The 14,803-nt window shown below is 42.4% G+C and overlaps 1 protein-coding gene across 5 annotated transcripts in view; it reads right to left on the bottom strand.

Moving 5' to 3' along the window:
• Window positions 1-2,162: 2,162 nt before the first annotated feature.
• The window catches only part of ZFYVE26 (zinc finger FYVE-type containing 26), a 44,296-nt gene continuing 31,655 nt past the window's right edge, over window positions 2,163-14,803 (bottom strand). For 4 of the 5 annotated variants that reach the window (XM_077927983.1, XM_077927992.1, XM_028725580.2 and 1 more), the window contains 9 exons: window positions 14,113-14,322; window positions 11,427-11,645; window positions 10,471-10,668; window positions 9,720-9,922; window positions 8,574-8,715; window positions 7,660-7,719; window positions 4,440-4,622; window positions 3,875-3,919; window positions 2,163-2,410 (listed from right to left, as the gene is read on the bottom strand). In XM_077927983.1, the coding sequence (XP_077784109.1) occupies window positions 2,201-2,410; window positions 3,875-3,919; window positions 4,440-4,622; window positions 7,660-7,719; window positions 8,574-8,715; window positions 9,720-9,922; window positions 10,471-10,668; window positions 11,427-11,645; window positions 14,113-14,322 (1,470 nt within the window). In that variant the 3' untranslated portion in view covers window positions 2,163-2,200. The remainder of the gene's footprint in view (window positions 2,411-3,874; window positions 3,920-4,439; window positions 4,623-7,659; window positions 7,720-8,573; window positions 8,716-9,719; window positions 9,923-10,470; window positions 10,669-11,426; window positions 11,646-14,112; window positions 14,323-14,803) is intronic. The other variant, XM_077927988.1, reaches the window with a different exon arrangement.

Raw genomic sequence — 14,803 nt, forward strand, 5'->3', positions numbered from 1 at the left:
CAGGGCAATTTATAGGACAGGTTTTGCTGGTGGAAAAAAACACCTTAGAGTGAGCCACTAAGGATTTTTGAGTTGCAAACAATGTAAAGTGCATAGAGTACAGTGCAAAAGGGAACACAGAATTAGTATAGAATCTTCACCATAGCAGGGTCTATTGTTTCTCCTGTGAAGACGTATGTAAGAGACAGGCAAGGGAATGAGAGATGTATAGCAACTTAAAATACTGCATATAGAATTAGTGCTTTTCTCCCCCCCCCCCCCAAATGCTTTCCCATGAGAAAACTGATCAATACCACGTACAGTCACATCACGTTCTTCTGAAGCCCAGTAGAAATTCAGTTCTGACAGACAGAAAAGCAGCTTTTGTAAGCCTTAAATTCCTAATAGGATAATCTTCAAGACTGAGGAGGTGGAAGAACTTGAAAGCTGAATGTATATAACTTAAGCTGCAAGCTATTTCTGGAGACCAAATCCCATGAGCTAATTGTTCCTAGCATTTGTGGCTATGATGTAATGCTAAGACCCATAAATAAAGGTCAACCATGTTAAAGTTAAAGTTAGCAGGAAAGGACAATATTAACCTTAAAAACCCGAGTGTTTTAAGGTGTAAACAATTAAGTATGCTTATGGATTGACTGTGCGTCATGGCACAGCAGTTAACTTACCATCACTTTAGTGCAGCAACATCACCTACAATTCAATTCCCACACCCCCTTGTAATCAATTAGGTTCCCTTTTCACAGAAACTGATGGGCCCCATCAACTGAGTTGAAGGGTTTTAGCCTTAGATTTAAAAGGAATTTTAAAGCCCACTGCAAATTATGCTTCCAATTGTGGTAACTGGAAAGACAGCAGGATAGACAGGTAATTAGCGAATGGGATGACAAAAACCAGGTACTGGGCATTACATTTAGAATCAGTCCAGACTCCCGAAGGGTCTAGGCCATGCTCTAAGTGGCTGTGGGGGCAACTTCCTCTCTGGATTCTATTTACTATTTAACTTTATACGTTTATTGCATCACGTGGCAATGTGCAGAATTATGCACAGCTCCATTACTACTCAGACTTACAGCAAGACATTGTGGCTTTCATTGAGTGCTTCTGGCTGACAGCAGCTGCTTAAAGTTGCTGCTACAGAGGCAACTTTATTGAAAGATTTGTGGCAAACAGATTCCAAGCTTGCACAACTATCTCACCCCTATAATTGCTTGGCCTAGGCTGCCACTCTGCACTCTGCTCCAGTTAGTTCACATATACACACAATAGTTATTTCACTCAAATGTCTTCTGTTCTGCAAAGTTGGTTTTGGTCAATGAATAGATCATTAAAGTTTATGACTTGTGAGAAAATATAATTAAATCAACCACCCGCTGGAGGTGTATTTTCTACAACAGAGAGGACAATTTTTTACAGTAATTTTCACGCTACGCACATGTCGTAAAAAGCTCTGCTAAGTCCACAGGTGGCAGTTTTAACAATTGGAACTTGTTTCCAAATTTCACATATCAGACCAGTGGTACAAGTACAGTTTGCTCCAGGAATTAGGCTATCCTAGTATCTGTCAATTAGCAGCAGGACAAAGTGCATCTCAGCAAACTTGTGTGTTTCTCGAAACAGGAAAGGAAGCTTCCTCCTCATAAGAATTTCCCATTGCTTTCCAATACCTATAGGAGAAACAGCACATACCTGTACAAAAGCAAATCCCAGAGATGCCTCTGCTACATATTCCAAAATTCAAAACCCACATTACTATCTCTCTATACAGATTCGCCTGTGATACAGTTTTGCTTTAGCAGAATCACAAGATAAGTTCCAAACTAGATTTAACCGATGTGGGTTTTAAATTAATAAAACAATGCCCAGGGGATACATGTACTGATAGCAGCACAGGAGAATATGGTTGATGAAAGACTGAAACATTAACATTTTTAGGTTGTGCCGGGCGGTGGGGAGAGAGAGAGAGAGAGAGAGAGAGAGAGAGAGAGAGAGAGAGAACACCCCCTGAGGTAGAGAGAGTTGGTTGTCATCAGGACATGATTGGCACTTTTAGTCAGCAGTCTTTTCCTTTTCGGAAGAGGCATCGGAGCAGCTCCTTTCCAACCCGCTGCCATTCATAGACTAAGCTGTTCTGACCAACACAATGCAGAGCCTTCCCTTTATAAAAAAAGCAAACCACCAACAATGATACGCTTGCTGGAAGTCACTTCTTGGAGCCCTGAGTGAGCCAGCTTCTTGGTTTGGTGTGGTGCACTGAAAGCCACTGGCTGCAGATGGCTTGCACCACATCTTCCCCACTATCCTCAGCCAACTGCCGTACATGCAGGACCAACTGCACAGCGCGAGCGTTTTCTTGTCTCACTGAGACCAGGTAAGCGGAACGTAGCTTGTGGCATTTCAGATATGCTTGGATCTGAAACGGAGAGAGAAAAGGGTGGGATTTTTCCTTCTGCAAGTGGATTTCTACTTAACAGGAAGGGGGTCTCTCACCAGCTTCCTGGTATAGCCCCGCACACTTCCACCCTCTCCCTTGCCAATCTGCTTGAGGGCTGGGGGAATCCTCCAGAAAAGCATGGGATGTGATGGAAAGGATTGTGGCTGGACGTGGGAATCGGTCAAAACACAGGGAATAGAGAGAAGAGTCAGACCACTGATCCACCTAATTCAGTGTCCTCAACACTGCCTAGCAGCAGCTCTCCAAGGTTTCAGACAGGAGAGCCCTACGTGAAGATGGTGAGGATTGGATCTTTTGAATGCAAAGCATATACTCTGCCATTGAGCCACAACCTTTCTCTAAGGGTGACAAACCTCCACAAACCTTATGTGAGTGGAATCAGAGTTTTGAATCAGAACCAAAAAGCATTGGCTGGGTCCCTAGAATGACAGTATACACACAAGGCTGGGACGATTCCAAGTATTGGAACAGCTGGCATGGCTGCTCTGTTGATCAGGAACCGGAATGCATTAATTACCAAATCTTAAAATAAATCTCAATACTGATCAGCCTGGGGAGTTGGCTAGGACACATTCAATTTCTGTCTGGAGCTTTTAGAATTGACAAGTGATCAGAATGGATATTGCTTTAGTCTCAAGGATACTATACATCTTTCCTTTCCCGTTGTTTATTTAACAAAAGGTGGGGAATCTGAGGCCCTCCTGGTTAACTACACTGCCTTTGGCTGATGGAATTACAGTCCTACATCGTCTGGAGGGTCCAAATTCCCCATCAGCCATTCAACCTATTTTTTCCATTGCATAAAAAGAACGAAGCTCATTTAAAAGAATTGGGGTTTCAATATCCACTACTGGAGAAACCCTATTTGAAAAATAGCACAAAGCTATGCTGTTTCATTCATGATAAGCAAGTATTTTAGTTGTGGCTTTCTCTGAGAGCAGCAGCCTTTCGCAAAGAGAATTTACCAGAATTAGAAACACTACAATGGATGTGTTCATTAACAGGAGAGAAAGAATCAAATTCTGGAATAACGAGCAGCTCAGGGCACACAAAGGATTCATTGATGGTCACAGCTGTCTGCAGCCTCTGCAAAAGTTTGCCATGAAAAACGAAAGTGCAGGCTAAATAATTATGCTCCAGATTCTGCAGGGGACCCTCCAGGTCTTTTGACAAGGTTTTTTTCAATGACAGGACAGCTAGATGAGGAGCCTCATCTTCAACAGCTCATGAGCAAGGGCCAGAATTACTATAACCCTTTCAAAGCAGCTTTCTTTTATTCTTTTGAGGCCACATCCTTGCAAGTATCACTGAATCTTCTGATACTTGCTGCTAAACCTAGAGAGCACAAGATAATGGAAGAAGCAGGAAAGACCACAAAAGTTGGGTCTTATCCAGGATCAATGTATCCTATTCTTCACTTACCTTGTTTTCATCGCTGTCCATATCCTTGATCAGATCGTCCAGATCCTGTAACACACAAAGAAAAAAAAAGTTGTAAGATTGCCACGACGTGTGTAAAACACTTCATTGTTAAACATCCCTTGTATCTATTCCAAATTTGATGACACATTAAGAATTACAGGGATCTACAGGATGATGCCAAAGAGACAGCTAGCCACTTTTGCATGGATGGATTTCAGTTTGTTGCAATCTATGGATATAGACATGGTGCTTTGAGAGGTGGGGCCCACCATGTGTTTGCTCCACACTTGCCCTCCTTAAGTGATAACAACTAGAAGGAGAAAGGCGATTGGTTGGGCCAGGAGGTAATAAACTTCCTGGATTATGAGAGGAAAGGGTCTCAGCCAGCTTGAAAGAAGCTCCTCATAAGAAGCCCCTCACGAAAGCATGACGAGCAAAATGAGAATAATTCAGTCTTGGAGATTACTAAAAGTTGTTACCTGCATTCCAAGCACACAATACTTATTTGCAGAATGTAAACAAAATAGGGTTGTGCCTCTTCTTTCCAGGAAAAGAACAAGATTACCTCAGCAGGAATAGAATCAGACTCGTCCAGACAGTTTAAGAGGACGTTGTCCCCATCAGTTTTATCTTCAGCACCAGATTCCTTGATGCACTTAAGGAGCTGCCTGATCTCACTGTACTTCTGCTGCTTCACCAGTTGTCTGGCCACTTTAATGTATACAGCAGCAGCCTCCAGCTGGAAATCCTAAGGTGGAAGAACCAATATGATTTCAAAATACACAAACACTTCCCTACAACCAGAATTGAGCTTTACTGATACAGGAGCAATAAGGATCTGGGAAAACTGCCTTGTCATGCAGAAGTCCTGTGGTACTGTGTACTATCAAACCTTTGCATGTCTTTATATAAATTTAGCCACTGTGATGCTACAGAATCCTCCTTCAATGGCCCCTACTCTGTATCTACCTTGCTCTGTCCCCATTTAAGATTAGTCCTCATTAGGGCTATAGCATCACTTAAACAAGTTCATGCAATTCAATCAGCTAAGATATATTTTAAATCGAGTGACAGCCATTCTCTCATATTAGATTAGATTAGATTAGATTAGATTCTTTATTGTCATTACACAAGTGCAACATTGCACAAGTGCAACGAAATTGGATGCCATCCCTTAAAAACAACAAAAGCAAAACAACCACAACAACCAAACAAACCACATTCCAGCCACACCCACACCCACACCCATCAAACTCCCAGGTCACACTATCGAGTTACAGCATTCAAAAAGGCCACAGCTCTTGGATAGAAACTGTTTTTCAGTCTATTTGTCCTTGACTTGATGTTTCTATATCTCCTGCCAGAAGGCAGTAGTGCAAACAGACTGTATCCCGGGTGAGATGAATCCTGCAGGATGTTGTTTGCTTTCCTAAGACAACGGGAACCGTACAGTTCTTCCAAAGATGGGAGAGGATGACCAATAATCCTTTGGGCTGTGGTTATGACCTTCTGGAGCACCTTCCTCTCCCTAGCTGTACAACTGGAGAACCAAGCACAAATACAGTATGTAAGAATGCTCTCTATGGAGCCTCGGTAGAAGGACACCAGCAGTCTCTCACTCAGATTGTTCTTCTTTAAAAGTCTGAGGAAATAAATTCTCTGCTGGGCCTTCTTCACCAGAGCAGTGGTATTTGCGCTCCAAGTCATGCCCTGATCGATAGTTACTCCCAAAAACCTGAATTCCGCCACCCTCTCCACCCGTTCCCCGTTGATATACAAGGGCTGAATGTCCGCCTTTTTTCCCCTGTAATCCACCACCAATTCCTTGGTCTTAGCCGTATTAAGAGCCAGATTGTTCTCTCCACACCAAACACAGAGCCGCTCCACCTCGTCCCGATAGGCGGACTCATCCCCTCCTGAAATGAGCCCTACCACCGTAGTGTCATCAGCAAACTTGATGATTTTGTTGCTGGAATAGATGGCTGTACAGTCATACGTATAGAGAGCATAGAGCAGGGGACTCAACACACAACCCTGTGGTGAGCCGGTGTTAAGGCTAAGGGCTGTGGACATATGTGACCCTACTCTAACCCTCTGAGAACGTTCTGACAAAAAATCCAAAACCCAGAGACAGGTGGAGTTGGAGAGTCCAATCGCCTCTAGCTTGGACACCAGTCTATGGGGGAGGATAGTGTTAAAAGCAGAGCTAAAATCCACAAACAGCAGCCTCACATAACTCCCCGGCTGCTCCAGATGGGACAGAGCAGCATGGAGAGTGGTGGTGATAGCGTCTTCTGTGGATCTATTTGCCCTGTATGCAAACTGGTAGTTGTCAAAAGTTGATGGAAGACAGGAAATAATGTGACGGCGCACCAGTTTCTCAAAACACTTCATGATGATTGGAGTCAGTGCAACTGGTCTGTAGTCATTCAAACTACTGATTGTGGATTTTTTAGGCAGAGGGACAATAGTTGACGACTTCAGGCAGGGTGGGACAATAGACTGGTGTAAGGACTTGTTGAAGATCTTAGTAAAGACCCTCGCCAGCTGATCCGCACAGCCCTTCAACACCTTTCCAGTGATGCCATCAGGTCCAGCCACCTTCCTCGGATTCGCCATCCTCAATACCTGTCTCACCTCATGCTCCTCTATGCATCCCACCAAAATCAACACACAGGCCAAGCTATCGAACGACTCTGCAATAACTACATCCTTACACACACCGATATGACAGTAAGTCCCACTGAGCTCTGTGTGACAGTCCAACACTATTTACAGTATGCAAGCTTCCTTAGGTTTTAAAAGTCAAAAATTCTTTGGCCAAAGGTTATCTGTTCCTAGTTTAATCACATAAAATTCACCATCCCAGACCACTGGTCATTATGGCTGGGACTGATGGGAGTTCAGAGTCCAGCAACATCTGAGAGGACCACAGGTTAGCCTCCTCAGATTAAACAGCATATATGAAAGTGAGTGAAATCAAGTCAAACCCATCAGGTCAAACTGGTTTTACAGCAGCAGATTTTCAGAGGTTCAGACAGGGGTCCTTTCCAGAAACAAGGACATAAAACCTTCTGTATGCGAAGCAGGTGCTCTAGCACTCAGCTACACCTCTTCCACCTAATTTTTAAAAGACTGGGAAAATGCTTGAGCCACCTGAATATCAACAAATGTCAGCTATGGTGGCATTGCATCCCTCACAGTTATCTCAGCAAAGACTTGGCAATAATGAAGGAAGGGTGTGTGGAACTTGCCATTCATGTCTGTATACCTCTACAAGAGATACTGAATATTTGGCGAAGGGAACCTCTATAAAGTTGGACTCAACTAAAGCTGCAACTCTAAGTGGAGGGTTTAGGTTCATGAGACTCTTGGCAAGAATATGTTTGCTATGAGTATTGTGAACCTGATCAGGAGAGCTTTAAACTAAATCCTGAGGAGAAGGGAGACAAAATTACAGACAGGAGAATACTGAGTACTGGGGAAAATAATGTCATAGATGCTCAGGAAGCCGAGGTGGTGCTACAGAAACGTGCTAAAGGGCAAGAAACTACAAGAAGGAAGCAGCTGGAGGGAATGACTCAAGGTTTCAGTTGTCTCTATACTAAAGTTATACTAAAAACCTAACGCAATTATGAAAACAGAAGCTTCTAACTCAAGTTTTTATAGACACCTAAAAGATACATCATTGTAACTGGCAAAAATGCTGTGGTTTTCCTTATCTGCTTTGGTGAGAATTGTAAGGAATCAACATTATGTATAACATCATCTTAGGTTCACCGTACCTGTAGAACTCTAAACGCAATCCCAAAGCCTTCTTCAATGTTTTTACCTTCCAGCATGACCTGAGAAGAAATAGCAGCAGCAAAAAGGTTGAGTATTGTTCAAACAACCCACAGTTAATACCGTCAGCTCCATAACACAAACAGGATTCTTATTCCCTCTTTCCAAGCTTAAGGACAGCATCCAGTTTCGGAAAAGTGATATTTATTATTTTCAATTTATTTATTTAATATACTTATACCCTGCCTTTCTTCCAAGTTGGGATTCAAGGCAGCTTACAATTATAAAACACAGCATAACAGAAACAAACTAGCTGAAAACGATTAAATTGCAACATATCTAAAACCAGGAATGAAAATATAATTTGCCCTGGGTCAGGGATCAGTATCTTCTGCACCTTAGTTTCCAAAGACCTGTCTGAAGATGAAGGTCATAGCCCGGCAGTGGAGGAAAAAGGAAAAAGGAGGGAGCCCATCCAGCCTCTCTTCTGAATGAATTCTACAATATGAAAGCAGCTATGGATAAAAATCTCTCTTGTATCTCCTCATCCAGTCCTGCTGCTGCTGTGTGAGAAGCCAAAGTTAAGCTTAGCATGAGGTCCAAACCAGAATTTATGCATTATCTTGCAAACCACAAGTTGTAACTAAGGTTGGTTTTTGGGTTTACTCCTTGTGGTTTGTATGCAGTGAGACAAACCTTGAGTCCAGGTTTGGACAACACGCTACACGAAACCATGGTTTAGTTAGAAGTACAGAAGCCATGATCTCTTCTCTGGGAACCTGTGCGTTTGCCCTAAGCCATAGTTTGTCCTAGTGTTAGATGCAAACCAGCTCTCTGTAGGCTACACTCAGTGCTGTTTATAGTATTCAGTTTTGATACCTATAACTATGCCATGATTTTAAGAGGTGCTCAGTACCTTGCAAGCTACTTCCATCTTCATTTGATTGTTTCCAAAGAGCGTAGGTACAGACGAGACAGTCAGAGATGAGGCTCCCAATTTTTCACATCGATGAAGGAATCTTGTCACTTCCAGTTGAAGCTCAACTGTATTGATATGCCTGATTTAGGGGGAAATGCTTCATTACACAATACAGTCATACCTTGGATCTCACCGCCTTGGTACTCGTCTGTTTTGGTTCCCGAACGCCACAAACTCTTAAATGAATATTCCGGTTTGTGAACGTTTTTTAGAAGCTGAACGTCTGACGCGGCTTCTGATTGAGTGCATGAAGCTCCTGCAGCCCATCGGAAGCTGTGCCTTGGTTTTTGAATGTTTTTGGAAGTCGAACAGACTTCTGTAATGGATTCTGTTTGAGAACCAAGGTACGACTGTACAGAAAAGTTTTTTTTAAAAAAAGCAATGCCTTCACACATCACTGAGTCTATTAATAATAATAATAAATATTTACTTATTTTTCCTTTCCCAGAATAAACATCTTTAAACACTTTGTGAGCAAAAGGAAACAAAAAGAATGTCCTCATTAAAGAAAAACACACAAGCATAACTCAAGTATATCATGGAAAACATTGCATGCTAGATTTACTCTGTAAGATAAGAGAGGGTGGACGTGTCAACACATAAGACAGTATTCAACAAACGCCTCCTGTCAGCTTAAGAATTTCCACTTGTTCAATCAGGATTTCCTCCCTTTCTACTCCTCACCCCCATCCCAAATCTGCTCTGGAGGTTTGGAGGAAACCCAAGAAAAGATATATTGGGGGGGAGGAGAGGTGGGAACATTTTGTTGTTCAAGCAGAAATCATTTTGCTGACAGGACACATTACTTAATGCTACTTAGACAAAACCCACACTCCAAAATATCCACAGAGATATGCCTTGTTAAAATGGAGTTGAGCATGAGAAACTTTAAGAGAAATGAATTCAAGACACTAGAGTCACAATACCTCAAAAATATTGAACTTAAACCAACTGATTTTTAAGAGCATGGATGCTTATGGTAAAAGTCCTGAAGAATGCCTTATCACACTGTTCAGGGAAACTGTATGATCAATAAAACGGAGAATGAAAAATATGTCATCAAACGATAACATCTGCTGGTACCTTGAGATGTCAGGAGCAGACATTTTCTTACGGAAAGTACATGTAACCTTTTTTCTTCCCGAACTCCTTGAAACTTCCTGTAGGTAAACTTTGAGATGGTCCTTGACCTTCAACAGCCAGGTGTGCCTTTCTCCCAATTCAGCGTAAGACTTTGCATTGTGAGTGAAAAATCTAATACAGGTCATAGCAGCACGGACTTGATCCTGAAAGACAGGAGTGTTAAGATGGGTAAGCCTTCAAATTGTGTATCATTGGTGAAAACCACTTAGCAACTCTTCAGAACATATTTAACTATACAGAAGGGACTGGACATAAGCAGTGATGGGATGGGTTTGCAAACTCTATTATAGCAGACATTCCTAAGTTAGGAACCCAAAAGAACCCCCCTCACTGCGTACATGAACAAACAGCACATATTGAGGCTCTTTCCCAAAATACAGGAAATATTGTCCAACTTTCCTGACAAAAAGTTCAGAACATTTCAAACTGCAGCATGAGACGTACATCACCCACCCTGTGGAACGCCCTCCCACCAAATGTCAAAGAGAAAAACAATTACCAGACTTACAGAAGACATCTGAAGGCAGCCCTGTTTACAGAAGCTTTTAATGTTTCACGGACTATTGTATTTTAATATTTTGTTGGAAGCTGCCCAGAGTGGCTGGGGAAACCCAGCCAGATAGGCGGGGTATAAATAATAAATTATTATCATCGTCATCATCACCATCATCATCAACCCCCCCACTCTTACCTTCATAAATTGTTGCAATTCATATAAGATATGATAGTAATTCTTTTTCTGCAAATGTTTGCAAGCTGCAATGAGATAAGCACCCCAGCTAGCTAGACCCGGGTCAATCGTTTCCAGTAAGTTTTCCAACATGTGAAGTTTTCCACTGGTATAGCTTGGGATAAATATCCCTTCAATAAATACTTCATGTGGGCTCTCCTAAAACAGAGAAAAATTCAAGTGTTTAGACGGACTTGCCTCATCCATATAATTACTTTAGGAAGAAAAGCCTCTGTTATTGGGCTACAGCAGACTGCACGTTTTTCATAAAAGTTACATTTGTCCAATTCTCAGATCAGGCTAAAAATTGTTTTTGGGTATGAAGGCAGACACAGCAGAAGTTGAGTTAGGGGGAGTCTCAACATGAGACTTCTCTTGAAAGCCTGCAAATACCTACCAAACACTATGCTGTTCTAATAGTCACAAGACATCTTAAAACTGAAATATTTCCTGGCACCATTTACACTTGCCAATAAATCTTGGAGGCACTTGAACAAGGCCTCAGCCATTTTATGAAGGGAGTCATAACATGGAAAATAAAAGGGCAATTTTCAAGGGAGAAGAGAACACAGCACACATTGTTCAAGGGCGGCTAGTCATAGCGATAAAATAGGCAAGATTTTCAAAACAGGACAACTTCAACAAAAGATTGAGACCAAGGTCAAGGTCCTCACAATATTGAGAAAACTAGTTTCATAATAAAGTAACATGTTCCCATAATATACCCCCTGGAACCTATCCAAATTAAGAGACATGGAAACCTGAACCTGCAACCCTCCAGCTGTTGTATTCCAGCTCTCATCGTCCACATGACCAATGGCCAAGGGTGATGGGAGTTGTAGTCCTGCAACATCTGGAGGACCACAGGTTCATCACCCCTTACTAGAAAAACCTCCAGGAGGAACAGGCTGCCTCACCTTATTTAACAAATGCAGCAGTGCTTCTCTCATGCAGTCGTGCCTCATATAAAAACGAATGATTGCTAGATTGGTGCCATAGTTGTGCAAATAGAAGAGGCACTCTTGGTAGTAGCTGTTGTGTTGAATCTTCCCCTCGGGTATCAGCTCCAGGGATAGGCTTCGTGTCCTTAGTGTTGTTTCCAGTTCCTTCAAAGTGGCAAAGTAGTCGTCATCCTGCTACCAAAAAAAGCAGAGAATCAAACATTACAAGTTCCTGTGAGGAGATGTCTGTTCACCATATGGTCCTGCTGGAGGAAGGAAGAGGGAAGCAATTTCTACAGATTCCTACATTCCTTGGCAATACCACCACCGAAAGCTGCTCCAAAGGACAGAGGGACCCTCCAGTACAGTGTGCCAGGTGATGCAGGACGATTTTTTTAAAAAAATGTTACCAATCACTCCCTGTACCACAAATACCTTCCTCCAGAGGCCCTTCCATGTTTCTGAGCAGAAAGACACTCCAAATCAGAGCAGAAAGACCGATCCAAATCATAGTCTAGAAATGAGCTGCACAGTTATGCTATGTGGGCAATATCTAACATCCAGTTTCCTCTTTCTCTGACCTGGTGCAAGTCAACACAGAGTAGAAAACTGCTTAACCTCTGCAAACAGGTAGGTTTCAGTATGGTGCCACATCTTCTATCTACACCACAATAGCACATAACACAATGTGGCCACTATTATCAACAGCAGTTCACAAGCAGCAAGTTGCAAGCAGCATTCCTTTATCAATTCCAATTCCTCTCCAGCCCTTTCTCCAAGGTGGTCAAAGCAGCATGCATGGTCCTCACTCCCTCTTCATATCATCTTCCAAATCACTTTGTGAGAAGCAGTTGAACGACTGGCTCCCAGTCACCAAGCGACTTCTGTGCCTAAATTGGGTCTTGGATCTGGGTCTCCTCAGTCCCAAATCCAGCACTACATAAGATTGGATCTGCACATCAGGGAAGGAGAATGTGTGGCTCTCTGGATGCTGTTGAACTGAAACTCCCACCAGACCCAGCCAGCAAGACCAGTGGTCAGGGATGATGGGAGTTGTAGTCACTTTCTTGCTTTACATGCTGTTGTCCGTGTCAGCTTTTAGTAAGAATGGCAACAGGCCAGATGGTAATCCCAAATGTTAAACACCAGAATAATACATGCCTGGCATTTTGTCCCATGTCAGCAAAGAGCCATAGATACCCTGATTTCACTTTCTTCTTCCCTAGTGTACAGCTTGAAGGCACAAAGAAAAGAATTCCAAACCAAGACAAGATGTTCTTGATGCACACTTTGTTGGCATGGATTTAACTGTGTCTTCAATATTTTCTGCATCTAACCTTGACTTGGACATTCTACCACATGCCATTTTTAGCTGCAGCCTGCATACCACCTAAACAGAATGTTCAGGTTACATTAAAAATAAAGTACGCACATCTCCAGCGCTGTTAGTTGTAGAAATAAAAAGAAAAGCACAGGCAATGTTCTAACTATATGCTCACTAAACCATAAACTTGCCCTTGCAATGACCACACACAAAAACATAAATAGGCAGTAAGCATTAGCTTCTTATTTTTAAGTGTCTTTTAAAAGTACATTTAGGTACTTATACTGCACTTTTCAGAGCAAAAGGCTTTACAAAGTGGCTTACACTACTGAATGGGTAGGCATATAATTTAAAAGCAATAACAATTCAATATAACAATTTTCTTCTAAATAGCAGATTTTATTGAATTGTTATGTTTAATTGTTTTTACTTTTAAATTGTATTCCTACCCATTAAGTATTGTTAAGTTCAACAAAACGGGACAGTTTAAAGACTTTATAAAACAGGAAGGCCTTTGGAGCAAGTCCCAAAAGCATGGGGGAGGGAGATGCTGATGATTTACTATTTATACCTTGCCCATCTGATTGGGTTGCCCCAGCCACTCTGGATGGCTTCCAATATAATAAAAACACAGCAAAACATCAAACATTATAACTTCCCTAAACAGGGCTGCCTTCAGATGTCTTCTAAAAGTCAGATAGTTGTTTATTTCCTTGACGTCTGCTGGGAGGGCGATCGACTACCAAGAAGGCCCTCTGCCTGGTTGCCTGTAACCTCACTTCTCGCAGTGAGGGAACCGTCAGAAGGCCCTTGGAGCTGGACCTTAGTGTCCACGCTGTACAATGGGAGTGGAGCTGCTCCTTTAGGTATACTGGGCTTGGCACAGTTCCATAGAACAGCCTTTGCCAACCTGGTGTCCTCCAGTATTTTGGACTACAACTACCAAGAGTCCCAACCAGCACAGTTGTAGTCCAAAAGCCTATCACTTGGATCTGAGTTATGGTGGGCAGCAGGTCTTTAGATGCCATCACTCAAGGTTTGGGGAGAATAATGTGGACATAGGCAATCACAGAGATAACTTGGTCCCAGATTAAATACAAACAGGACCTTTTTTTTAGCTGGAAATACTGAACTCAGTTCCGGCACTCTCAGGGTGCCCAGCCATGGCCCTTCTAAGAGAATGAGGGAGGCGTTCATGGTGAGTTCCAGCACCTCTTTTTCTAGAAAAATAGCACTGAATACCAATACCCTAGCATGTTTAATGTTCTGGCTGTAGCTGTAGCTTAAATCTACCTCAGGAGACCAGCTGTTGAGGAAGGAGGAAGACTGGATTCTTACCACTGAGATAATGGGCTTCACTGTGGACTCCAGGTACTGTATCACATCTTGGGCCAGTCTTGAGCCTGAGTCTAGCTGGTTCAAGTCAAGAGGTGGCTTTAGGCACCGGCTGAATTTCTCTCTGGCGGCAGAGAGGTTGCCAGCTTTAAGACATGCCATGCCCCAGGCATGCCATGCCCCACCTGGATCCAGGCCAGTCTTCGTGGAAACCTAAAATGAACAAGTTATTGAAAACAGTCACCAAAATATGAGATAATCTCCCCCTTAGTCTTCCATAGTCATCTTTTGTTTTCTGAAGAAAAAAAATGTACACACGTGCAATTGCAATGTCTACCTGCTCACTTTTGTTGCTCTTTCCTAACTCTGAAGTTTTTCTAGCTCTACAGTATTATTTTTGAGCTGCAGTAATCATGACCCGGAAGCTGTATGCCGGCTCTCTTGGCCAATAAAGTGAGATGAGCGCCACAACCCCAGAGTCATCCGTGACTGGACCTAATGGTCAGGGGTCCCTTTACCTTTAATCAGAGCTGAACACTATTGGCCTATTACTATTGTACACTATTGTGGTCACTATTAGCAGTTTTATTGGAGTGCATTTGTCACAATACTGAGAAGGTACATTTTCAGATATTAAGAATTTAAGAAATATTAATATATACTCTTAGAAACAAAGACCATGCCTAGTGTGTTT

The sequence above is a fragment of the Podarcis muralis genome, chromosome 1 (genome assembly GCF_964188315.1).
Source record: "Podarcis muralis chromosome 1, rPodMur119.hap1.1, whole genome shotgun sequence".
NCBI lineage: Eukaryota > Metazoa > Chordata > Lepidosauria > Squamata > Lacertidae > Podarcis > Podarcis muralis.